The sequence below is a fragment of the Choloepus didactylus genome, chromosome 10 (assembly GCF_015220235.1).
Source record: "Choloepus didactylus isolate mChoDid1 chromosome 10, mChoDid1.pri, whole genome shotgun sequence".
NCBI lineage: Eukaryota > Metazoa > Chordata > Mammalia > Pilosa > Megalonychidae > Choloepus > Choloepus didactylus.
Window position 1 is genome coordinate 23,060,010 of NC_051316.1, and position 26,314 is coordinate 23,086,323.

Sequence of the window (26,314 nt, forward strand, 5' to 3'; positions counted from 1 at the left end):
TTAAGATAACAAGCCATACCAGGAAACACGAAAACATGGACCAGCCAAAGGAACAAACTAATAGCTCAGCTGAGACACAGGAGTGGAGGCAACTAATGCTAAATAAATTCGATGAAATGAAGGAAGATATAGCAAAAGAGCTGAAGGATATAAAGAAGACACGGGATGATCATACAGAAGAATTCATAAACTTAAAAAAACAAATGGCAGAACTCATGGGAATGAAGGCCACAATGGAGGAGATGAAAAACACAATAGAGGGACACAACAGTAGATTTGAACAGGCAGAATAAAGGATCAGTGAACTGGAAGACAGGTCATTCAAATTCATACACACAAAAGAACAAATGGTGAAAAAAATGGAAAAATATGAGCAGGGTCTTAGGGAGCTGAGTGACAACATGAAACGCACAAATATATGTGTTATGGGTATCCCAGAAGGAGAAGAGAGAGGAAAAGGGGCAGAAAGAGTAATAGAAGACATATTCACTGAAAATTTCCCAACTCTTATAAAAGACAGAAAATTAGAGATTCAAGAAGTACAACGTACCCCAAATAGAATAGATCCCAATAGACCTACTCCAAGATACTTACTGGTCAGATTGTCCAATATCAAAGACAAAGAGAGGATTCTGAAAGCAGCAAGAGAAAAGCGATCCATCACATACAAGGGAAGGTCGATAAGACTATGTACAGATTTCTCTGCAGAAACCATGGAGGCAAGAAGACAGTGGCATGATATATTTAAGATACTGAAAGAGAAAAACTGCCAACCAAGAATTCTATATCCAGCAAAACTTTCCTTCAAAAATGAGGGAGAGATTAAAACATTTTCAGACAAACAGACACTGAGAGAGTTTATGAATAAGAGACCGGCACTACAAGAAATACTAAAGGGAGTGCTACAGGCTGATAGGAAAAGACAGGAGAGAGAGTGTTGGAGAAGAGTGCAGAAATGAAGATTATCAGGAAAGGTAAAAGGAGAGGAAAAAATAAGATATGACATATAAATTCCAAAAAACAAAATGGTAGTAGAAAGTACTGCCCTTACAGTAATAACACTAAATGTAAATGGATTAAACTCCCCAATAAAAAGACACAGACTGGCAGAATGGATTAAAAAACAGGACCCATCTATATGTTGTCTAAAAGAAACTCACTTTAGACACAAGGACAAACATAGACTGAAAGTGAAAGGTTGGAAAAAGATATTTCATGCAAACAACAACCAGAAAAAAGCAGGAGCAGCTATATTTATATCAGACAAGTTAGACTTCAAAAGCGAAACAATTAAAAGAGACAAAGAAGGACACTATATATTAATAAAAGGGTCAATTCATCAAGAAAACACAACAATCATAAATATTTATGCACCAAGTCAGAATGCCCCAAAATTCATGAGGCAAACACTGCGATCACTGAAAGGAGAAATAGATACCTCTACAATAATAGTTGGAGACTTCAATACACCACTCTCATCAATGGATAGAACATCTAGACAGAGGATCACTAAAGAAACAGAGATGTTGAATTGTATGATAAATGAACTAGACTTGACAGACATTTATAGAACACTACATCCAACAACAGCAGGATACGCTTTTTTCTCAAGTGCGCATGGAACATTCTCTAGGATAGACCACATGTTGGGTGACAAAGCAAGTCTAAACAAATTTAAAAATATTGATATTATACAAAAAACTTTCTCAGACCACAATGGAATGAAGTTGGAAATAAATAAAAGGCAGAAGGTCATAAAATTCACAAACATATGGAAGCTAAACAACACCCTCTTAGAAAACCAGTGGGTAAAGGAAGAAATTACAAGAGAAATTAGTAAATATCTCGAGGCAAATGACAATGAAAACACAACTTATCAAAACTTATGGGCTGCAGCAAAGGTGGTGCTGAGAGGGAAATTTATTGCCCTAAATGCCTATATTAAAAGAGAAGAGAGAGCAAAAATTGAAGAGTTAACTGCTCACCTGGAGGAATTAGAGAAAGAATAGCAAACTAACCCCAAAGCAAGCAGAAGGGAAGAAATAACAAAGATTAGAGCAGAAATAAATGCAATTGAGAACAGGAAAACAATAGAGAGAATCAACAAAACCAGAAGTTGGTTCTTTGAGAAAAATCAATAAAATAGATGGACCACTGGCTAAGCTAACAAAAAGAAAAAAAAAAAAAAAAAAGAGAGAGAGCAGATGCAAATAAATGCAATCAGAAATGGGAAAGGAAATATAACTACCGACCCTGCAGAAATTAAGGAGATAATGAGAAGATACTATGAGCAACTATATGCTAATAAACTAGACAACTTAGAAGAAATGGACAACTTCCTAGAAAAGCATAAACAACCAACATTAACTGAAGAAGAAATAGATGACCTCAACAAACCAATCACAAGTAAAGAGATTGAGTCAGTCATCAAAAAGCTCCCAAAAAGGAAAAGCCCAGGACCAGATGGTTTCACATGTGAATTCTACCAAGCATTCAAGAACGAATTAGTACCAATCCCGCTCAAACTCTTCACAAAAATTGAGGAAGAGGGAAAGCTACCTAACTCTTTCTATGAAGCCAACATCACCCTAATACCAAAACCAGACAAAGATACTATAAAAAAAAGAAAATTATAGACAAAGTTCTTTAATGAATATAGATGCAAAAATCCTCAACAAAATACTCGCAAATAGAATCCAGCAGCACATTAAAAGAATTATACACCATGACCAGATGGGATTTATTCCAGGTATGCAAGGCTGGTTCAACACAAGAAAATCAATTAATGTAATACACCACATCAATAAATCAAAGCAGAAGAACCACATGATCATCTTGATTAATGCAGAAAAGGCATTTGACAGAATTCAACATCCTTTCATGATGAAAACACTTCAAAGGATAGGAATAGAAGGGAACTTTTTCAATATGATAAAGGCAATATATGAAAAACCCACAGCTAACATCACACTCAATGGGGAGAGACTGAAAGCTTTTCCTCTAAGATCAGGAACAAGACAGGGATGCCCACTATCACCATTGTTATTCAACATTGTGCTGGAAGTTCTAGCTAGAGCAATTAGGGAAGAAAAAGAAATAAAAGGCATCCAAATTAGAGAGGAAGAAGTAAAACTTTCACTATTTGCAGATGACATGATTCTATATGTAGGAAATCCAGAAAAATCTACAGCAAAGCTACTAGAACTAGTCAATGAATACAGCAAAGTAGCAGGCTACAAGATCAACATGCAAAAATCTGTAGTGTTCCTATACACAAGTAATGTGCAACAAGAGGAGGAAATCAAGAAAAAAATCCCATTTACAATAGCAACCAAAAGAATCAAGTATTTAGGAATAAACTTAACTAAGGTCACAAAAGACCTTTACATAGAAAACTATAAGAAACTGCTAAAAGAAAATTTGAACAAGACCTGAAAAAATGGAAGAACATACCATGTTCATGGATTGGAAGACTAAATATAGTTAAGATGGCAATTTTACCTAAACTGATTCACAGATTCAATGCAATACCAATTTAAATCCCAACAACTTACTTTACAGAAATAGAAAAACCAATAACTAAATTTATTTGGAAGGGTAAGGTGCCCCGAATAGCCAAAAATATCTTGAGAAAGAGGAATGAAGTGGGAGGTCTCATACTACCTGACTTTGAAGCATATTACAAAGCTACAGTGCTCAAAACAGCATGGTACTGGCATAAAGACAGATATACTGATCAGTGGAATCAAATTGAGTGTGCAGAAGTAGACCCTTGCATCTACAGACAACTGATCTTTGATAAGGCAGTGAAGCCAAAGCAACTGGGAAAGAGCAGCCTGTTCAATAAATGGTGTTTGGATAACGGGATATCCATTTCCAAAAGAATGAAAGAGGATGTCCATCTCACACCTTATACCAAAATTAACTCAAAGTGGATCAAAGACCTAAACATTAGCACCAAGACCATAAAATTCTTAGAAGAAAATGTAGGGCAATATCTTAAAGATCTTGTGATAGGAGGTGGTTTCTTAGACCTCACACCCAAGGCACGAGCAACCAAAGAACAAATAGACAAATGGGATCTCCTCAAAATTAAACACTTTTGTACATCAAAGGACTTTGTCAGAAAAGTAAAAAGGCAACCTACACAATGGGAGATGATATTTGGAAACCACATATCAGATAAGGGTTTAATATCCCGAATATATAAAGGAATCCTGCATCTCAATAACAGAAAGACAAACAATACAAATAAAAAATGGGCAAAAGACATGAACAGACATTTTTCTGAAGAGGAAATACAAATGGCTCAAAAGCATATGAAAAAATGCTCAACTTCACTGGCTATTAAGGAAATGCAAATCAAAACCACAATGAGATATCATCTCACACCTACCAGAATGGCCATTATCCAAAAAAACAGAAAATGACAAGTGCTGGAGAGGATGTGGAGAAAGAGGCACACTTATTCATTGTTGGTGGGAATGTAGAATGGTGCAACCACTCTGGAAGACAGTATGGAGGTTCCTCAGGAAGCTAAATATAGATTTGCCATATGACCCAGCTATTCCATTGCTGGGTATATACTCAGAGGAACTGAAACTTAAGACACAAACTGACATCTGTAAACCTATGCTTATTGCAGCATTATTCACAATTGCCAAGAGAAGGAAACAGCCCAAATGTCCATCAAAGGATGAGTGGATAAACAAACTGTGGTATATACACATGATGGAATATTATGAAGCTGTAAGACAGAACAAAGACATGGATCATGTAATAATGTGGATGAACCTTGAGGACATTATGTTGAGTGAAGTTAGCCAGAAACAAAAGGACAGATTCTGTATGGTCTCACTAATATGAACAGACATTAATGAACAAACTTTGGGAGTTAAAAGCTGACAACACAGGTGACCAGGAGATAGAAAGAGGGCAGAGATCAGCCATTTGATGCTGAAGGACTACAGAATGTTTAGGATTGATTGCATAGATCCAGAAATAGATAGCATAATACTGTGTGATGGTAGCACAGTATTGTAAGTACACTGAACAAAGATGTCTGTGAGTAAAGCTGAAAGAGGTGGGAAAGGAGAATGTATGACACCAGAGGTAAAGATAGATGATAAAGACTGGGACTGTATAATGTGGCAAAAACTGGAGTGGCCAATGACTGTTACTAAATATACAAATATAAAAATGTTTTTGCATGTGGGAAAGCAAATGAATGTCAACCATGTAGAAATTTGAAAAGGGGATGGTATTCTGGAAAAAACATAATCAAAGCAAACGAGTCTATGGTCAACAGTAACATTGTAATATACCTCCATTAAATGTAACAAAGGCAATATGCCAATGCTAAATGTATATGAGAGGGGGATATAGGGGAGGAATATGGGATTCTTGGTAGTGGTGTCATTTGCTGTCCTTACTAGTATATTGTATTGTATGACACGTTATTTTTCTTTTTATCATTTTTTTCTTATTGCTAAAAAAAAACAATTTTTCTTGTAGTAATCAGTATGTTCAAATGCTGATTGTGGTGATAAATGTACAACTTTATGATGATACCATGAACAACTGATTGTACACTGTGGATAAATGTATGGTATGTGAATATAACTCTATAAAATTGTAGGAAAATATATATATGGGAGTAAAAGTGTTGGAGAAAACATGGTGAGAGGGATGATGCCTCACCAGTATGGACTAACTACAATGTGTAAACTCAGAATTGAATCTTAGAACATAGCCTAACGTGGACATAATTATTGTAATAGTCCCTAGATTGTAAGCTCTTACAGCAGTTAACTCTATCCCTGAATTGTAATGCCTATCTCTAAACTTTGAGATGCTGATCCCCTAGCGTATAACCTGATTCGTCTCTGGAACAATGCATATCTCTGTGACACCTGAAACTCAGAGCTAGAGCTCGGCAGATATGAATGTCAGTATTAGTGCACACAGCCACTGTCAAAAAAAAAAAAAAAAAGCTGAAAAAGAGCCCAGACTTCAATTAGTGATATGAATGAAGCAGGACTGGTTAAGACCAGGGCAAGCCAGGCCAAAGGGTAAAGGTTGAAACTGATTGTTTTAAAACTTCAACTTCCATATGAGACCAAGGGAATAGATATCTATTTGGTACAGGATCTAAATTCTCTAAACCGTACAACTCTACAGTTGATTTGTTCAAACACCACAATTGCATGGAACTTTGAATAGGAAGTGAAATACGGTAGGTTAGTATAGGCTGGAGTGAAATAGTGACACATCCTGGAGTAATTTGGGCAGATAATAAAAAATATATTTACAGCCTCCCCCTCCCCAGCCCCAAGGATCTAGGGGAAGGTGCGGATGTGCTGGACATCCTCACCTGGAGTGGTGTTGATGTTGTCACAAACATTGGGACTGGCGGTTTGATGCGCTGAGCCCTCGAGCATAGGACTTGCCCTTATGAAGCTCCTTACCACAAAGGAGAGTCTAAACTTGCATGTAATGGTGCCTAAGAGTCTCCCCCTGAGTACCTCTTTGTTGCTCAGATGTGGCCCTCTCTCTCTCTAACTGAGCCATCTGGACAGGTGATCTCGCTGCCCTCCCCCCTATGTGGGACCCGACTCCCAGGGGTGTAAATCTCCCTGGCAATGCAGAATATGACTCCCGGGGATGAATGTGGACCTCGCATCGTGGGACTGAAAGTATCTTCTTGACCAAAAGGGGGATGCAAAATGAGACGAAATAGTTTCAGTGGCTGAGAGATTTCAAATGGAGTCGAGAGGTCACTCTGGTGGACATTCTTATGCACTATATAGATAACACCTCTTAGGTTTTAATGTATTGGAATAGCTAGAAGTAAATACCTGAAACTACCAAACTCCAACCCAGCAGTCTGGACTCCTGAAGACAATTATATAATAATGTAGATTACAAGGGGTGACAGTGTGATTGCGAAGACCTTGTGGATCACACCCCCTTTATCTAGTGTAAGGATGAGTAGAAAAATGGGGATAAAAACTAAAGGACAAATGGGGTGGGATGGGGGGATGATTTGGATGTTCTTTTTTCACTTTTATTTTTTATTCTTGTTCTGGTTCTTTCTGATGTAAGGAAAATGTTCAGAGATAGATTGTGGTGATGAACGCATAACTACGTTATCATACTGTGGACAGTGGATTGTATACCATGGATGATTGTATGGTGTGTGAATGTATTTCAATAAAACTGAATTTAATAAAAAAAAATTCTAAGATCATTTCTTTTTCATCTACACCTTCTGAAATCCAAGGTGTCAGGAAACATATTCCCTTAGCTGCATTTCAAACTGGCACCTTCCTACTGCAAGAGCACTAATCCAAATTATTTCAGGGAGTCCACAGGCTAATTGTTCCCATGCTCAACCTACAACAAATTTGCAGAAAGCAACATGCCCATAGTTGGAAGAAATTCTTAGGGTCCAGGTTTTAAAACTGAGGATTCTTCCATGTGCTGACCAGACCATTTAGAATAAAATGGTGGCAAACAAAGTGTTTTCCTGGTTAAGACTACACTTTCCCCAAGTGAGCCTGCTTTTCAGTACCAGTGCCATGCTTCTGATACAAAGTAGCCTCTCTCACAGCAATTCCAAAACCTACTGTCCCAACAGAGTAGAAAAACTACTGGTTTGTGATGATGTACCCTGTGCGAAGGTAGCATGATGCTAGAAAAAGGTCCTAGGCAGGATGCTCAGGCTACATACATAGGAATGGCATGAGGAGATGCCTTGTTTTATAAAAGCAAAGTGCAAAATGAACCACCAGACTGGGATTAAATAAAGGCCACAGAACATGTAAGAATCAATACCCACCACATAAACACAGTCAAATACATACATACATACATATATATACATGGATGCTGGGAAATCTCAAGGATTCCCAAGGCCTGAGAAACAGCAGGCAGGTCAAATCCAATAGCATCAAGCTGAACGAAGCCAGCAGAAGAAGTACATAAATAGTCAGTTGGAAGAAGGGATGAGAGGTCTACAGCAGGTCTGACTGCTGCCTCCTGGTTACACAGACTTACAGACATACCACATAGCTCAGAGACTATTCGCAAACATGTTTATTAGTGTTGTCCACAAAATTCAAGTTATTCCTCCATTTTTAAAACTTCCACAGTAAGTGTGTCCATATGTAAATATTTTCTTATATATTTTCTATAAAATTTCTGATATTACACGCAAAACATGAGTTTTGATCCCTCAGTTCCAGTTGAAGATTTTATTCACAATTTTGAAACTAACACATTTCCTCCGGGGAAAAGAAAAATATCTGCTGTAAAATAAATTTTCAATATTTGTTGAAAAATGTCACTCATTCAAGATAAGACTTTGGTCTAATTTTTTCATGTTTAATGAGATTCACTTAGTGGTAAAGGATTTTTTTCCTCTGACATTTCTGATTTTTAATGAAAACTTCTGATCACTGAGGATGTTGACAGTGTTTTCTTCCCTGTGTGAAGTTTCTGATGTACTGAATTCTTACAGGTCTTCGAACGTTCATTATATTCTTAGGGTTTCGCTCCATTCTATGAGTTGGCCAACAAAAGAAAAGCCTTATTCTTGCTTTGAAAACAAACCAACCAACCAAAAAAGAAAATCAACTGGTGAAGATCTAGAGATGGAGAATTCTGTTCCACCCAGCTATTCAGAAACACTGACCCATTTCACCTTGTGCTCTGCCATGTTCAATACACTGCCCCCAAGTTTGCTGTGGAAATCATTTCCATTCCATTCTAACAGGGGCCAGGAAAAACATGAGATAATTAAGGTTTGAATATAATAAATATTATTAGCATTCATATTCCATGATCAGCCCTATCTGGACGAATGGTAGGTTAATTTCCACAGCCTATGTGTTTAAGGGAAACAGAAATGGTTAAGGAGAACCATTTGCCAATGTAGGTGACATGAGTTTTTATACTGTGTAAATTATCTAATAAGGTATAACTTCCTTCACAGAGGCTTCCCAAATTCATTATATGCAGAGGGTTTTCTCTCTGGTGTGAATTCTACTGTGATGTACTCTAAGTGCTGCTTTCCGGACAAAAGTTTTCCCACATTCACTGCATTCATAGGGTTTCTCCCCTGTGTGAATTCTCTGGTGTACTCTGAGAGTTGAATTTTGGGCAAAAGCCTTACCACATTCACTACATGCATAGGGTTTCTCTCCTGTGTGAATTCTCTGGTGTGCACTGAGGTGTGATTTCTGAGAGAAAGTTTTTCCACATTCATTACATTCATAGGATTTCACCCCCGTGTGAATTCTCTGATGTACTCTGAGGGTTGAATTATGGGCAAAGGGTTTCCCACATATATTACATTCATAGGGCTTCTCCCCTGTGTGGATTCTCTGATGTGCACTAACATATGACTTCTGGGAGAAAGTTTTCCCACATTCATTACATTCATAGGGTTTTTCCCCTGTGAGAGTTCTCAGATGTGCTCTGAGGTGTGATGTTTTAGAGAAAGTTTTCCCACATTCAGTACACTCATAGGGTTTCTCCCCTGTGTGAATTCTCTCATGTACCCTAAGGGCTGAGTTATCGGCAAAAGTTTTCCCACATTTATTACATTCATAGGGTTTCTCCCCTGTGTGAATTCGCAGATGTGCACAGAGGTGCGTCCTTTGAGAAAAAGTCTTCCCACATTCATTACATTCATACGGCTTCTCACCTGTGTGAATTCTTTGATGCACTATGAGGGCTGCCTTATAGACAAAAGATTTCCCACATTCATTACATTCGTAAGGTTTTTCCCCTTTGTGAATTCTCTCATGTCCATTGAGGTATGACTTCTGGGAGAAAGTCTTCCCACATTCATTACATTCATAGGGTTTCTCCCCTGTGTGAATTCTCTGATGTGTACTGAGGTGCGTCTTCTGGGAAAAAGTTTTCCCACATTCATTACATTCATAGAGTTTCTCCCCTGTGTGAATTTTCTGATGTGCTCTGAGGGCTGAATTATGGGCAAAACTCTTCTCACATTCATTGCATTCATAGGGTTTCTCCCCAGTGTGAATTCTCTGATGTACTCTGAGGGCTGAATTATGGGCAAAGGTTTTCTCACAGTTATTACATTCATAGGGTTTCTCCCCCGTGTGAATTCTCTGGTGTGCTCTGAGGGCTGAATTATGAGCAAAAGATCTCCCACAGTCATTACATTCATAGGGTCGCTCTCCTGTATGAATTCTCTGATGTGCCCTGAGAACTGAAATATGAGCAAAAGACCTCCCACATTCATTACATTGATAGGGCTTCTCCCCTGTGTGAATTCTCTCATGTGCCCTGAGGGTTGAATTATCAGCAAACATTTTCCCACATTCACTACATTCATAGGGTTTCTCCCCTGTGTGAATTCTCTGATGTGCACTGAGATGTGTCTTGTGGGAGAAAGTTTTCCTACACTGACTACATTCATAGGGTTTTTCCCCAGTGTGGATTCTCCGATGTGCTCTGAGGTGTGATGTCTTCGAGAAAGTTTTCCCACATTCAGTACATTCATAGGGTTTCTCCCCTAGGTGAATTCTCTGATGTGCTCTGAGATGTGACATGCTAGAGAATGTTTTCTCACATTCATTACTTTGATTGGGTTTCATCTCTGTGTGTGTTCCCTGGTGTACTCTGAGGGCTGATGTCGTGTAAGACTCCCCATATTTACTGTACTCATAAGGTTTCTCCTTGGTGTGAACGATCCTTTGGTCACTGCGGTCTGACTTCTGACAGAAAGTTTTCCCACGTTCATCATGTTTATTGAGTGTCATCACCATATGATTTCCAGGATGCTGAAGAGGATATGGCTTTGAACAAAGGGATTTTTCACATTTCTTGCATTCATGGGGTTTCACCCCTGGGTGGGTCCTCTGATGCTGAAGGAGGTGTGCTTTCTGGTAAAAGGATTTCCCTGATTGATTATGTTCAAATGATTTGTCTCCTGTGTCACTATGCTGATGTACACTGAAGGCTGAGTTTTGATGGAAGGATTTCCCAGATTCACCACACTGGTAGGGTTTCTCTTCTGTGTGAGTTCTCTGATGTACTGTTAGGTCTAATTTCTGGTAGAAGGCATTTGTGTATTCATTATATTTATCTCCAGTTTGTGTTTTCTGATATACCGTAAGAGCTGAGTTCTGGCTCAAGTTTTCTTCATGTTTATCACTTTCAAAGATACTCTTTCCTGTGACAGTTCTCTGAGCTGGAGTGAAGTGTGACTTCCTGCTAAAATTATTCCCACTTTCATAAAATTCACAGAATGTCACAGCCATGTGAACTTTACTGTAGTCCATGCTGGTTGTTTTCTCACAGGATTTCCCACATTCATTAAGTTCAAAGTTCTCCCTTGTGCCAATTCTCATGGAGTTAAATAGAGTTGTTTTACCACAGTTTTGCCTAAATTCATCATCCTTAAGAGATTTCTCTCCCATGTGAGAACTACTCTTAGGTATAATACAGACAGACTTACCATAAGAAGTTTTTCCAAATTCATTACACTCAAAAGATGGCTCCAAAGTTTGAAAATTCTGATGGTGCTCTTTTTTATAACTGAGGGCTTTCACATTTTTATTATATTCATAAGATTCTTTGCCAGTATTAGTTTTCTCATGCTTAATATTCAGTTGTAATTTTTCACATCGATTCATGTAATCAGTCTTCTTATTTGAAGAGTTTCTGTCAGTAATAATTAATTCAGAAATGACTGGCAAATTCATATTACTGGAGTCACATTTACAGGATATTTTTCCTGAAAAAACTGGAGCTTTGTCCAGATTAAATGGTTTTTCTAAAACTTTCTGTCCTTCTTTACTCAGTGTTTTGTCACTGATGAATATTACTTGCCACAATTGTTTCCTTTGTTTTTCTTGGTTCCTCTCAAAGTGGACATCAACTCTGTAACATTCTAAAATAAGAAAAATTGAAAACACCTTATAAATCTCATGTAGTGTTATTAACTTATGATTTGTTACATATTTTATTCTACGGTTTCCACTCATGTTTACCAGGATTAAATAACTCATACACCATACAAGCACACATTCATATTCATTCTCTCCTTCTCTTCCTCCCTCCATTCCTTTTTTCCTCCTTCTCTCTCTCTCTCTATTTTCAAAACAACAGATACCACTTGCAGTGCCAGCCAAGATGGAGTAGGCCCATTCCTCCTAAGCTCTCCCTCTTACAACTAAAAATCCCTGGACAAAAAAACAATAAACAAAGATCCTAAAAAGTGGAAAGACTGTAGAACTTGGGACTTGAGGAATAACATGGCAATAAATCATCAGACATTTTTTTCCCTACTTCCCATATATCCTGGACTGTGCCCTAGAAAAGACTACAATCTAGAGCCACAACAGATGCAGACGAAAGGAGGGCCAAGACGACTGTTTCCTGTAGCCAAAGGTTTGAGAAAAGAGTGGCCTAACAGAACAGAAAGCTTTTCTGAAAATACCCACTCTGTTCAAGGTTGACAAAAATGAACACCCCTCTTGGTGGTTCTATCCGGGTTGAGGAGGGACTGCCATCCCCTTCCTCTCCCGCCTAATGGAAGCAGATAGTGCTTCCTGAATGAGGACTGATGCAAGAGTCCAGTCAGCAGTCCAGTTCTCCTACTCCCAACACCAGTATCAATGCAACCCAGTGAGGTACTGAGCCTCCATCCCCAACCAACATCAATGAGGCTCTGTGAGGTTAAGCTTGTTGCCAGTTTACACCCCCCTCATCCCTAGCGTCAGTGGTGCCCGGTGGGGGAGATAAGCTTTCATTGCAACCAGCATCAAAAGATGATACAATATGGCCTATTTTGGTATTTTTCTTCCATTCTCTGGATTTTGGTCTTTTATTTATATAAGCCATTTACATGTATTGCAAATATTGACATATTTGGATCTATACCTGCCATCCTCATCCTAGTATTCATTTTCCATTTGGACAATCTGTTTCATGTTCTTTTTCCTTCCTTTCCTGTTTTAGAATAATCACTTTTCTAGCCGGTAATTTTTTGCAAGGCATTCTCTTCTTAATCTAATTGGATATATGAGTTTAAATCATGTATCACCGAATTAAACAGTAATCTACTACTTTACTACTTCTCTGAATATTATAGAATTTTTAGAATCTATTAACTCCTTTACCCTTAAACTGTACCTTGTGCTATCACTGTCACGTACTTTGCTGATACATATATTTTAAAGTTCTTAAGACACTAAAATTATTGTTTTGAAGGGCAGTACTCATTTATTTTTACCCCAAATTGTACCCTTTCCTTTGTCACTTGTTTCCCTCCTGTTATCTTTATTTTCTCCCATTTCTATGTTGCCATCTTGGATATTTTTATTCTGCTTGCAGAACTCTCGAGTGTTTCTTTTTATTTCAATTTCAGTTTTGAAGGGTATTTTGCTGGTATTTTCCTTCATTACATTAAAAATATCATTCCACTGTTTCCCGACTTTCAATGTTTTTGTTGAGAAGCAAGATGTCAGAGTCCCTTTGGTTATCATGTCCTGTCTTTTCTCATTGGCTGCTTTCAACATTTTACATTTAACATTTCTTTCAGTAGTCTTACTTGATTGTGCTGACAGGTTTTTCTTTGTCCTTTTCAGGTCTCACAAAACTTTGGAATCTCCAGGTTGATGCCTTTCCTCAATTTTGTAAAACCTTTGGGGAGTATCTCTTTGAATATTGCTATTGTTCTTTCTCTTTTTCTTCTCATGTGGGAACTCAAAGATACAGGGTAGAAATTTTTAGCAAGGTCTGTGATGGTTAATTTCGTATGTCAACTTGGCTAGGCTATGGTGCCCAGTTGTTCCTGCAAGGATATTTTATAAATGTGATTAATATCTAAAATCAGTTGACTTTAAGTAAAGGGGATTATCCCTGATAATGTGAGTGGGCCTCATCCAATTACTTGAAGGCCTTAATAGCAAAAAATTTAAGTTTCCTAGGGAAGAAGAAATTTGGCTTCAAGACTTCATCATTTCTTGTCTGAGTTTCTAGTCTGCTGATCAGCCATAGAGATTGATAAACTTATGCCTGACTTTCCAAGCCTGATGGCCTGCCATATGGATTTCAGACTTGCTAGCTAGCCCCTACAATTGCACAAGCCAATTCTTTAAAATAAATCTCTTAATATAAATATGTGTATATCCTATTGGTTCTGTTTCTCTGAAGAACGCTGACTGATACAATGCCCACTAGGACTTAAGTAATTATATTTTTCTTAGCCTTTTCCTCTTTATGTTTCTGATTGCTATTCTATTTTATTCAGTTGAATGATTATGTATTCTCCAGTGTCTGATCTACTATTAAACCATCTGATAAGTTCTTAATTTTAGATATTTTATTTTTGAGTTCTAAAATGAACACCTGCCTTTTGGTTGCAGCTTGAAAATGTAGTGAGCAAGAAACAGTGTGGCTACCCAGTTTACAACACGTAAAAAGCTGAAAAACTGCATAATCCACAACTTTCACAAACCCAACAAACAATTGAGATCACAGGACATTCAAGTAAACCAAAATCTGCAGAGAAAGAAGCTGAGTGAGACAGAACCTGAGCATTTACTTCTGTAGGACAGAGACCATGGATGGAATACAAGCAGGGAAGACAACTAGCTAAACATTTTTAACAAATTGCTAATAGCCAAGGATGAGAAAGCATCAGTGTGTAATGTTGCTGGAGGATGCAGACACAGGAGTTTGCAGACTCCCGCAAAATTTCCCTCCATGAGCTCATAGGAAAGACCATGAAAAGTTGTGTGCAAATATCACACACATGGGATATGGGGGAGATGGTAACAGCAGTCACTGCCAAAGTTCTGCCTGGAACCACAGCCCTATCTACTCTATGGTACAAAAGTCTTAATCTGCATCAGCAAAAAAATTTGTGTGTTTTAGGGCACTGGTAGCAGCCCATAGAAGCTAGGGGAAGAAAAGGAGAAAAAAGGGGCACAGGTTCAAAGGAGAGAATACACGGTAGACCGAACACTACAGATAGAGAGAAAACAGTTTTTGTCATAACCATATCCTCAAAACCCAAGACATAATTCACTTAACAGAATTACAACATATTTGGAAATCAACACATTTTTAAGCAATGGGTCAAAGGAAGTCTCACAGAAATTTAAAAGGTATTTTAAGCTGAATGAAAACAAAAATAAAACATCTAGAAATCAGTATGATGCAGATAAAGCAGGGCTCAGAGAAAAATGAATAGCTTAAAATGTATATATTAGAAAGAAGAAAGATCTCCAATCAGTTAGTTACCTAAGCTTCCGCTTTAACAAACTAGACAAAAAGAGCAAATTAATCTAAAGCAAGGAGGAAAGAATTAATGATCAGAGCAGAAAATAACGAAACAGGAAACAAGTGAGAAAGTCAGTCAAACCAAACTTAGTTCTTTGATAAGATAAAAAAAAAATTGATAAAAACTAACAGGAAAAAAGAGAGAAGACACAAATTACCAATATCAGGAATGCAAGAGGAGAAATAACTACTGACACAACAGACATTAAAGAGATACTAAGGAATTCAAAAACAAACAAACAAACAAAAAAACAATAAACTACCAAACTCACTGAAGAAGAGATAACCTGACTAGATCTGTATCTATTTAAAAGCTGAAAATTTAGTTAAAAAAACCTTTCAAAATACAGCTCTAGGACCAGATGGTTTTGCTAGTGAACTCTATCAAAATTTAAGGAAGAAGTTATACCAATTCTACAGAATCTTTACCAGAAAATATAAGACAAGGGAATATTCCCAAATCATTTTATAAGGTCTATATACCAAAATCAGACAAAAGTAATTCAAGAAAAGAAACCTACAGGACAAGATGCCTGACGTAAATCCAAAATTTTTCAAAAAAACAAAAACAAAAAAAAAACTGTAGCAAAGGAACACAATATATAAAAAGAAAATACATCATAACCAAAAAGTTACTCATCTAAGGAATTAAAAACTTTTACAACATTCAAAACCCACTCAATATAATCTATCATATGAACAGTCTAAAGAACTAAAACCCCATATGATCACATAAATTGATGTAGAAACATGACAAAATCCAAATCCATTAACTTAGTAAAGGACATCTACAAAAAACGTCTATAGAAATTTAAAAGATATTTTAAATTTAAATTTAAATTCAAATTAAATTAAATTTAAATTTAAAAGATATTTAAAATTAAGGGGAAGACTGAATGCTGTCAGGAAATTGAGAAGTGAGAAGAGTGGACTTCCTTTATCAAAAGATGAAATTCAACATATACCCCACACTTCCTATGAAAATGAACACAAAATGAATCATAAAACTAAGTGCAAAACATTAAACTACAAATCTTTTAGAAGACAACAGAGGAATAAATTTGTGTTATCTTGGTTTGAAAGCTTCTGGACTTTATACAAATGAATTTTCAGTTTTAATAGGCCTCCTTTGAAACTCTATCATCAGGAGTAGCAGGGTGCAGCATCACTACTGCTAAGTGGGGACAGAAATACAGGTTCCCCACTCAACCTCTGCTGACATCCCAGAAGCTGGGGAAGAAGGCTGCCAAATCAATAATGGGCAGGAGTGGGAGATCAAGCTCCCACAAGAGCTCTGACACTAGCTGCCGTGCTGTCTGCCTTTTTCTTTCTGCCTTTTCAGAATCTCATATTTGTTACATATATAAAGCACTCTATATACATATATGCACATAATTAGCTGTACTTAATGGGTGGAATATAAAAAACTATGTTAACTCCACCGTGTCCCCCGGTTAATGCTTCTTAACTCATTAAATCCTTCCCTAAGCAGAGTCATGAACATATTATCCTATTATCTTCTAGAATATTTCTAGTTTTGCTTTGAACCACCCCAAATTGAATTTTTGTTCTGGCCTACATGAAGAGTTTAAGATCCTCTCTAGTATTCTGCAGGGCCACCTGTCAAAGATCAATGTAAAAGCATGCATTTTTTCTTGAACTCCCTATTCCATTTCACTGACATATTATCTTACCAACAGTACCACACTATTTGAATACTCAGAGCTTTACATAAAGCTGTTACCAGCAAATGGTTCCTCATTATGAATGGGATTTTTTTGCATTGCATTATATTTATACAAATACAATGTTCTTATATAGGTGTTTCCTGTCTCTTGTCTTAGTTAGGGTTAACTAAAGTTTCATCCATTTACTGTTTTTTATTTTAAGAAACACTATACTATTTTTCAATTTTCTAGTTCATTAATTTCTAATTTTACTTTTTATTATTCTGCTTTCCTTAATGTATTTTTGTCATTATTTTTGCTTAATTTACTAATACAAATGAGACTACAAATTTAATTCTGTTCACTAATTTAGCTACAGTCTAAGGTTACTAAAATATACAACTATGTTTATTCTTTTATAAATATTGTGAAATTTTAGACTTGAGTTCCTTTTTCAAACATTGTTTAAAAGAGATAATTTTTAAAATTTCCATATGGAGTTTTCATTTACTGATTTTATCAATTTCTAGATTAACTGAACAATGAAAAGGGAATATTATTTGATAATTCTGATTTATCGGAGTTTTTAGACCAATATTATAGTTCCACTATCTTATGTTTATTCCATGAGAACTTGAAGGATTCTTTCTTTCAGTATATACACATATGTAAAAGTATGGTTCACTTTATTTATTTATTTATTTATTTTTAATCTTCATTTTATTGAGATATATTCACATACCACGCATCATACATAACAAATCATACATTCGATTGTTCACAGTACCATTACATAGTTGTACATTCATCACCTAAATCAATCCCTGACACCTTCATTAGCACACACACAAAAATAACAAGAATAATAATTAAAGTGAAAAAGAGCAATTGAAGTAAAAAAGAACACTGGGTACCTTTGTCTGTTTGTTTGTTTGTTTCCTTCCCCTATTTTTCTACTCATCCATCCATAAACTAGACAAAGTGGAGTGTGGTCCTTATGGCTTTCCCAATCCCATTGTCACCCCTCATAAGCTACATTTTTATACAACTGTCTTCGAGATTCATGGGTTCTGGGTTGTAGTTTGATAGTTTCAGGTATCCACCACCAGCTACCCCAATTCTTTAGAACCTAAAAAGGGTTGTCTAAAGTGTGTATAAGAGTGCCCACCAGAGTGACCTCTCGGCTCCTTTTGGAATCTCTCTGCCACTGAAGCTTATTTCATTTCCTTTCACATCCCCCTTTTGGTCAAGAAGATGACATAATTACTGTCTAAATTCAAACCTGATTAATAAACAGTACATGAAAACCTGAATTATTTATTTTTATTGGCTTAACAAATTTACCATTCTTTTACTCCAATCTTTCTAAGTTATTTATTTAGACTTATCTTTTATAGACAATCAGTAAGACCCAATCTTTCATATTTAGTGGTAGGCAACATTTAGTGGGCAGCAGATATGCTTGATCTAAATTTGTGTCAGTCTTTATATTATACAGTATCTTTTTATATGGTTTTACAAAAAGTTTTTTGTGTGTTTTACTTCTAATAATTAAGATGACTTCACTTTTTTGCTCCAAGAATTATTTTGAAAATTACTAACTTTTAAAATTCCTGGAATTGACTACTAGATAGGCAAGAGCCAATAAGCATCTGAAAAGATGTTTGACATCATTAGTCATCAGGGAAATGCAAATCAAAACCAGAATGGGGTATCACTTCATACCCACTAGGATGGTTAGATTCAAAAAGTCAGGTAATAACAAGTGTTGGCAAGGATGTAGAGAAACCGGCACCCTCATACACTACTGAAAGCAAAATGGTGCAGTCACTTTGGAAAACTGTCTGGCAGGTCCTCAAACAGATCAACATAGAGATAGACACTGACCCAGTAATTTCACTCCTAGGTATATATCCAAGAGAAATGAAAACATGTCCATACAAAAACTTTTACACAAATGTTTTAGACGCATTCTTCAAAATAGTCATAAGGTAGAATCCAAAAATGTCCATCAACTGACAACCAGATAAACAAAATGTGCTATATCTGTATAATGGAATATTATTTGGCCACAAAATGGAATGAAATACACATATATGCTACGACATTAACCTCATAAAAATGCTACATGAAAGATGCCATAAAAGATTATACATTATATGATTCATTTAATGAAATGTCCACATTAGGTCTATCTATAGAGAGACAAAGTAGCTTGTGGAGGGGATGTGGGGGATAGAGGAAGTAACAGCTAGAGTATAGGGTTTTTTCTGAAGTGATGAAAATGTTCTAAAACTGACTGGAGAGATGGTTGTACATAACTGTGCACAAACTAAAATGGGTGGATTATATGGTCCGGGAATTATATTTAAATAAAGCTGCTAAAAACTTTCCAAAGCTCTCCCTCCTTCAAGATCTAACTACTTCCGGTTTCCTTCTGCCAGTGCTCAGAAACTCACCTGGGCAGCTCTGGTTTGGGAATTCTTCTAAGGACCAAGGGTCTTTTCCTTGCTCCAACTTAAATATCACCTCAGGTTTGGTAATGCAATATCCTACAAACAGAGAACAATTGAGGGTTTATGTAGACCAGATCCATGAGCTTTTTGGTTTCCAGAGGCAGAGAAAGATACAGCAGCAGGAAGAGCAAAATAAAGGTGCTCATTTGAAGTTTTCAATGGGAAGGTCACAACACAAGCACTGTTTCTGTTGTTTTAAAGGTTTCAGTTACCTTACGCCTCAGGCTTTAATCAAAAGCCTAAACAAAATCCATCTCTATGACGTGGTCTGGATGTTTTTAATAATTAAAAAAAAAAAAAAAAAGAAAAGAAATGTTCTTTGGGGGTTTACATAGCAAAGTATGCTCACCCACTGAGACGAGGTGGCTATAGTTCTCCATCATCACATCTCTGTACAAGGTCCTCTGGGCAGGGGCCATTTGTTGCCATTCCTCCTGGGTGAACTCCACAGTCACATCCTTGAATGACATTGATTCCTGTAACAATATATTTTTGTTCTAACTGAAGGGATCAGAATTCAATGACTTAAAAAAATACCTTTGAGAAATACTACTTATGTTTATTCTGGAGACTCTAAAACAAATGGTTATAAAGGATGCTTATTTTGAACCTAATTTTGCCTTAAATTTTATAGTTAATTAGTTAAAAGGTGTCTAATGTATCACAATTCATTTATATATACTAATGACTTATAGATTTTTTTTTGACTTACAGATTTTTAAGGCAAAAAATTAAATGTAAATAGTATCCCTACAAATCTTTTTTCCACACCCCAGTAAATTTTCCCAGGCATTCTCTAGGATGTTCATAGTCTCTATGCTGGTTTGAATCTACTATGCCCCCCATAAAAGCCATATTCTTTAATGCAATCTTGTGAGAGCAGACTTATTAGTCTTTTGATTAGGTTGGAATCTTTTGATTGAATGTTTCCATGGAGATGTGACCCACTCAACTGTGGGTGAGACCTTTTGACTAGATTGTTTCCATAGAGGTGTCACCCCGCTCATTCAGGGTGGGTCTTGATTAGTTCACTGGAGTACTTAAAAGAGCTCAAGAGCCAACACAGACCCAGATGCTTGGAGACACTGAGAGATGCAGACCGAAGGACTCTTGGAGATGCTAAGCTAAGAGATGAAGCCCAGAGTTTGCCCCAGAGAAGCTAAGAGAGGATCCTCAGAGGCTTAGAGAGAAATACTCAGGAGAACCAAGCAGAGAGCTGAGAGAAGCTAACAGAGAAAGAAGCCCAGAGACATTTTGGAGAAAGCCATTTTGAAACACAACCTGGGAGCAAAGGACCAGTAGATGGTGTTCCGGACGCCACTGGCTTCTCCTCAGTGAAGGTATTCTCTTGTTGGTGCCTCAGTATGGACACTTTTTTTTGGCCTTAGAACTGTAAATTTGTAACCTAATAAATTCCCTTTACAAAAGCCAATCCATTTCTGGTATTTTGTATAATGGCAGCTTACGAAACCAGAACAACCTCTTTGGAGAGTACTATAATAAGGACTCGGGGGCAAGGAAGAGATACATGTAAAATCTGGAATTAAGACGTGTCAATATTCTAGAGCTCTAAAGCATGGAGAATAGCTTATCAAGGCATTAGAACTAAAGGGGCCAGCACAATAGACCACCACCTACACTGAAGTAAGAGACACAGCTATAATAATAGGGATTGAAGCAGCAACAGATTTAATAACTTTCTTGTGCAGCTACTCAGTCTAGCTGCATGAGCAGCTGGCTAAATGTTGGCGCCATAAACTCTTATTTGCAAAACAAAATAAAAATTTATTAATAAAAGTTTTAGTGAGATACATCTGTTCATGCTGCTGCTGAAGGATCTGGGGAACATAAAACTGGAACTGTTCCTTAAACCAGCAGACACATGATGGAGGCCAAGGACTTGTAATGTAAAGTCATTACAATTTATGTGGTGACTGAAGCAATCAGAAGCAATCAGGCAGCTCCTTGAGAACAAACTGAAGAAAGAAAAGTAATATGTATGGCATTTGAGGGACTGAATATTAAAGAGCCTGGCTAAAAAATAGGCTATGAAGCCTGACAAGAAATTTTCTGAAAAATATTAACAGAACTACAACAAAAGACTTTGAATTCAAGATATGTCACAAGTGATGTCAGTGGACAGAGGACAACGGAGCTCCAAAATTTCTCTCCTTCATAAAAGCAATTTAAAACACTGGCAAAAAATGGTCAGAATCAACCAAAGGCTTGCAGCAATCTGGGGGACATTCATACAGATAAATAGCTGAAACTCAGTAAGAACAAAGAGTTTTGGGGCACTGAACTTGCCCTATTCCATTTTCTCTACTCCATGTGTAGTAGTTTAGAGCTGTATGTGAACCCACTGTAAGCAGGACCTTTTGATGAGGTTAGTTCAGTTAAGGTGTGGCCCAATTCAATCAGGATAGGTCTTAATCCTATTATTAGAGTCCTTTACAAGCAGAATGAAATTCAGACAGAAAGAGGGAAATTCACAGAAACAAGATGCTGAAATTCAATGGAACTGGGAAAACAAATGAGAGGCTAAGAAAGGCCACCATATGCCTTACAATGTGACATGCTAAGGACCAAAGATGACCAGCAGCCAGCTCTAGAAAACCACAGTCTTTGGGCAGAATGCATCACTTTGATGATACCTTGATTTGGCATTTTTCCTAGCCTCAAACCATGAGTGAATAAATTCCCACTGTTTAACCCAACCTATTTCATGGTATCTGTTTGAGCAGCCTAAGACACAAAATACCACAGGAGTCTTGAAAACCAACAGTTTGTAATCACAGTGAAAACCAGCAACTCCAACCAGAATGAGGTTGGAGTTCCATCAGACTCATTCCCAGAAGTAATTATTTGACCTGTCTGGTTATTCTCTGCAGGACTCCACTTGCAAAGCTGTCTTTACTTGAACTAAGTTTGGAGTTTACCCATGTAAAAAGCCTTATCCTCAGAGGCATTGTCAAAAATAATTAAGCAAATTGTTTAGCTTAGAGGCTTCCTGAGACAGTGGATAAGAGTTGGGGCAAACAATAGGCTAACCAAAAAGCTTAAAAGGAAAAGCTGGGGACTCAGATGTCCATAGAGGTTGGGAAAAGCTTTGACTTATTTCTGAGCATTTTGAAGGTTATGTGCATGCACAGGTGTGTGTATGCCAAGGGCTGTGCACATGCTCAGGAAAGACCCGAGAAGGCCATAAGCTTTCACCTTGAGGCCTGACATGAGCAGGAAGTGAACACCAATGCAGAGTTTATAAACAGCCTGGATGATTATTGAAGGCATGTCTATCACACATGCGGAACCACTTGACAAAGACTAGATGACTTATTGGTTCCAGGCATTTAAGGAAATCTCTGCGGAGACTGCAGGTGCCAAAACTGAAAAAGAATATAGCCTCACCAAGGGGGGAGGTTCTGAAGTCCAGAATTGCCACATTGTATTATTTAAAATATCCGATTGGCAAAAAAATTGCAAGACAAGAAAAGAAAGAAGCACATTTACATAGGGAAAAAGCAATTATTAGAAACTGTCCCTGAGGAAGCACATACACTGGACTTAACAAAGACTTTAAATCAGCTACTTTCATAATAGTCAAAGACCTAGCAGAAACCCTGTCTAAATATTTCTTTGTCTCCTCTGAATGATTCTGATCCATTTCTACTTTTCCATGTTAATGTACAGACCCTTATGTCCTTAAGTAAAGTCTATTGTAAAGCAAAACAGTTATTAAACACCTCACCTGAGATATACTCATTTTCTGCTCCTCCTGGAAGAATGCAGAGAAGTATGAAGGTTCAGCTAAGGAGAAAGAAAGAGGAATGGGGTCATGAGAAACCTGGTCTATTTACAGCTCCTACATTCACCTGCCTAAAACTGCCCCCTACACCAACTGGAGAAAAGGCCTCCCTACAAGAGAATTTCCCCTCCATCCTTGAGAAAGATAAGGAACCACCAGCTTAACACAGGCATCTCTGATATGATCATATTGGCTTAACCTTACATTTTCACTGAGTAATGGTAAACTGATTTCTATCAATGTATTAATGATTTATGGCCCCTCCTTCTGATGAATTAACAATAACAAAAATAAAATAACAAGGATCAATTAAACAAATTTAAGTACTTCACTGATAAAACTGTCTACCTTCATTTAAACAAATGTTGTCCAAAAACTACTCAGGCCAGCTTGTTAATCAAGTTCCTATTGTATTTACACCTTGAATTAAAGCATCCGCAGAAAACTCTGAAATAAAAGATGCAAAGCTTTACACATGGAATGTATGTTTTAACTTTTTGTTCAAAATTGGTTGGAGATTCTCAAAAAGACCTTTTGATAAGATGTTCATGGCACTGACCTGTGTCAGTAAACAGCACTGCAATTTGTTCCTGGTTCTGCCCTGGGTGACTTCACAAAAGTCATTCACTTCAGACCCAATTATTGTGGGCTTTCAAAAATGTCTGATACAGAAAACCCTTCCTGTACTGTCATTTTGTCCCTTTGTATGTTCAGGAAAAAGGGAACATCAATTTATCTCCAAACGCCACATTTGGTGATGGACATGGTTTGAAAGCAGCTCAAAATCTGGAAAGAAGAGAAAATGTAAAAATGGGGGGCTGCTTTGGATTTCATCAGCTTTACCTAGTTATGCCTTTTCTAGACAGCTTTCCTTTATCAGCTCTCTGGTGAAGTGGCTTTTCCTATGCAGCCTGACCAATCTTCCTAAATCCCAGGTCACCGCCTCCTGCACGTTGGTTCATGGCGTCCACTGTCACACAGTTTTTGGAGGCTTCTGGATGTGGTGACATCACCATCTCTGACTCATGCTATGTAAAAGGATCATGAACTGCTTCTGAGAGGGTAAATGGGTCCTGCTCCTTTCTGGGCTCTTCTGCCTTTGCTCTCAGTCTTCTCGTGTGGGGTCTCTGTCAAAAAGGCTGTTTTTCCAGGTGAGACTCCTGCCCCTGGGGCTCCCTCTTGCCTGCCTTATAAGAGCTGCTTTGTTACAAAGAAGCTCAGACGTGGGCCTAGAAAACATACACTTTATTTGAAATCTTCATCTAAATCTGAGAACTGACTCTATTGGAATTCACTAGAAACGTGCTCTGTAGTATACTATAGCTGCTAATCACATGTGAATACCAACACCTGAATTGAAGTATGGCTGTGTCACTAGTTGTAATAATATTTTGGATGTACTGAGTTAAATAAAATGCATCAGTAAATTAACTTTGCCTACTTCTTTTCTCTTGTACTGAGCTTACTGTAGCTATGAAAATTTTTAAATTATATTTGCATGTCACATTGTTCTACTGGACAGAACTGCACTAGAATACTAGACTGTGCCTCTGAGGAAAAAGCCTGGAAAATGTAAAAGGGTTCAAGAGCCTCAGTCGGACCCACAGACTCTGGAGAAACCCCACAATTCCCAGAATACATTTACCACATGTGAAGTCCAAATTCGCTTCACAATCGTATCTTTGGAGATTTAGGGTCAGGCTACTTACTATAGTGCTCTGAAGGTTGCTACTCTGTTTAAGGCAGGTAGAATATTATGGAAGAGCAAAAGACTGGGAGTAAAGCGTATCTGTATTTGCATCCTACCTCCCTCACCTACCAGACTGTGAACTGGGATATCCCTTTTCAACCCCCTGAAATTTCTTTTATTTTTTTAAATAGCATATTTACAACGACAAATAGGGTTGTCCGACAAAAGGAACGAAGTGCTTCTTTATGACAGCAACTTACAGACAGTGATCATTACAGGAAGTTGGCAAAATATTTAATTAGCAACTTATTAAATTCTCAGGATAATATCGTAAGATACGATTATATTCCCATTTTCAAATGAGTGACTATTTTCAAATGACGCTTACCCAGGTTACTTATCTCATCCCCGCTGACAGGTGACAGAGCTGGAATTTACCGGGGTCTTTGTGGCTCCAGAGCTTGCGCTCCTTTTGCAGACCCACTGCCCGAGCTTTCTGACAGGTTCATGGTCAACATCATGTACACATACTCCCCTCCCGCCACAGGCACGAGCTTTCCCCAGGTCGGGCTGTAGGCTGGCGGGGTACACCGTGCGGGCACACCCCTGGCACCCAGCACTTTCTCCTGACTTGGACTCGATTCACCTGAGCCCCTGGAACCCGCGGGGCCGAACCGACAGCGGGCATAGGAACTGGGGGGAGGACCCACCTAGGGGTTCCCTGGCCTGACCTCTCGTGTTCCCCAGATAAAAGCCCACGCCTCACGGCAAGTCCCCAGGCGCGCTCACCAAAGGTGCGCACCCTCAACTCCCGCGTAGACCAAAAGGATCCCTGATCTTCTCCCCTTCAGGCCGGAGGACCGGAAGGGACGGGGTGGGGGCGGGGCCACACATGCGCAGAGAGAGAGCCGAGGACCCGTTCCAGAGCGCAGGGCGGTAGGCCCGTAACAGTGAAGCCTACATATCCCATAAACCTCTGCGCCCGCGGGAATGATTTTTGTAGCGTTTCGGCTTCATTAGGGAGTTGGAAAATGTAGGTAACGGTGTTCCCTATCTCTGCGGTCTAGTTTCTCCCTGAACCCCTAAATTAATGGGTTATCCTTTATCTCTATGGCATAATAGCGAACTGCAATCTGTGGTTCTCGATCAGATCCTCGTTGGAGACCACAACAGCTGCAGGGGATATTAACAACTGGGGAAACGTGACTATGGACTGGTTATTAATAATATTAAAGAAATTTACCATTACTTTTGTTTGCGTGACAATGCTTTTTGAACGATGTAGGAAATTTTTATAATTTTAGAGATA

The 26,314-nt window shown here is 37.9% G+C and overlaps 1 protein-coding gene across 1 annotated transcript; it reads right to left on the reverse strand.

Annotated features, from left to right (window-relative positions):
• Nucleotides 1-7,978: 7,978 nt before the first annotated feature.
• On the reverse strand, nucleotides 7,979-25,809 carry LOC119505697 (zinc finger protein 658-like). The gene is given in 6 exon segments (XM_037798562.1): nucleotides 7,979-9,118; nucleotides 9,120-11,929; nucleotides 19,454-19,546; nucleotides 19,860-19,986; nucleotides 23,259-23,285; nucleotides 25,795-25,809. Coding segments are annotated over 5 exon segments (3,174 nt in total). The 5' UTR covers nucleotides 23,274-23,285; nucleotides 25,795-25,809; the 3' UTR covers nucleotides 7,979-8,989.
• Nucleotides 25,810-26,314: the final 505 nt, after the last annotated feature.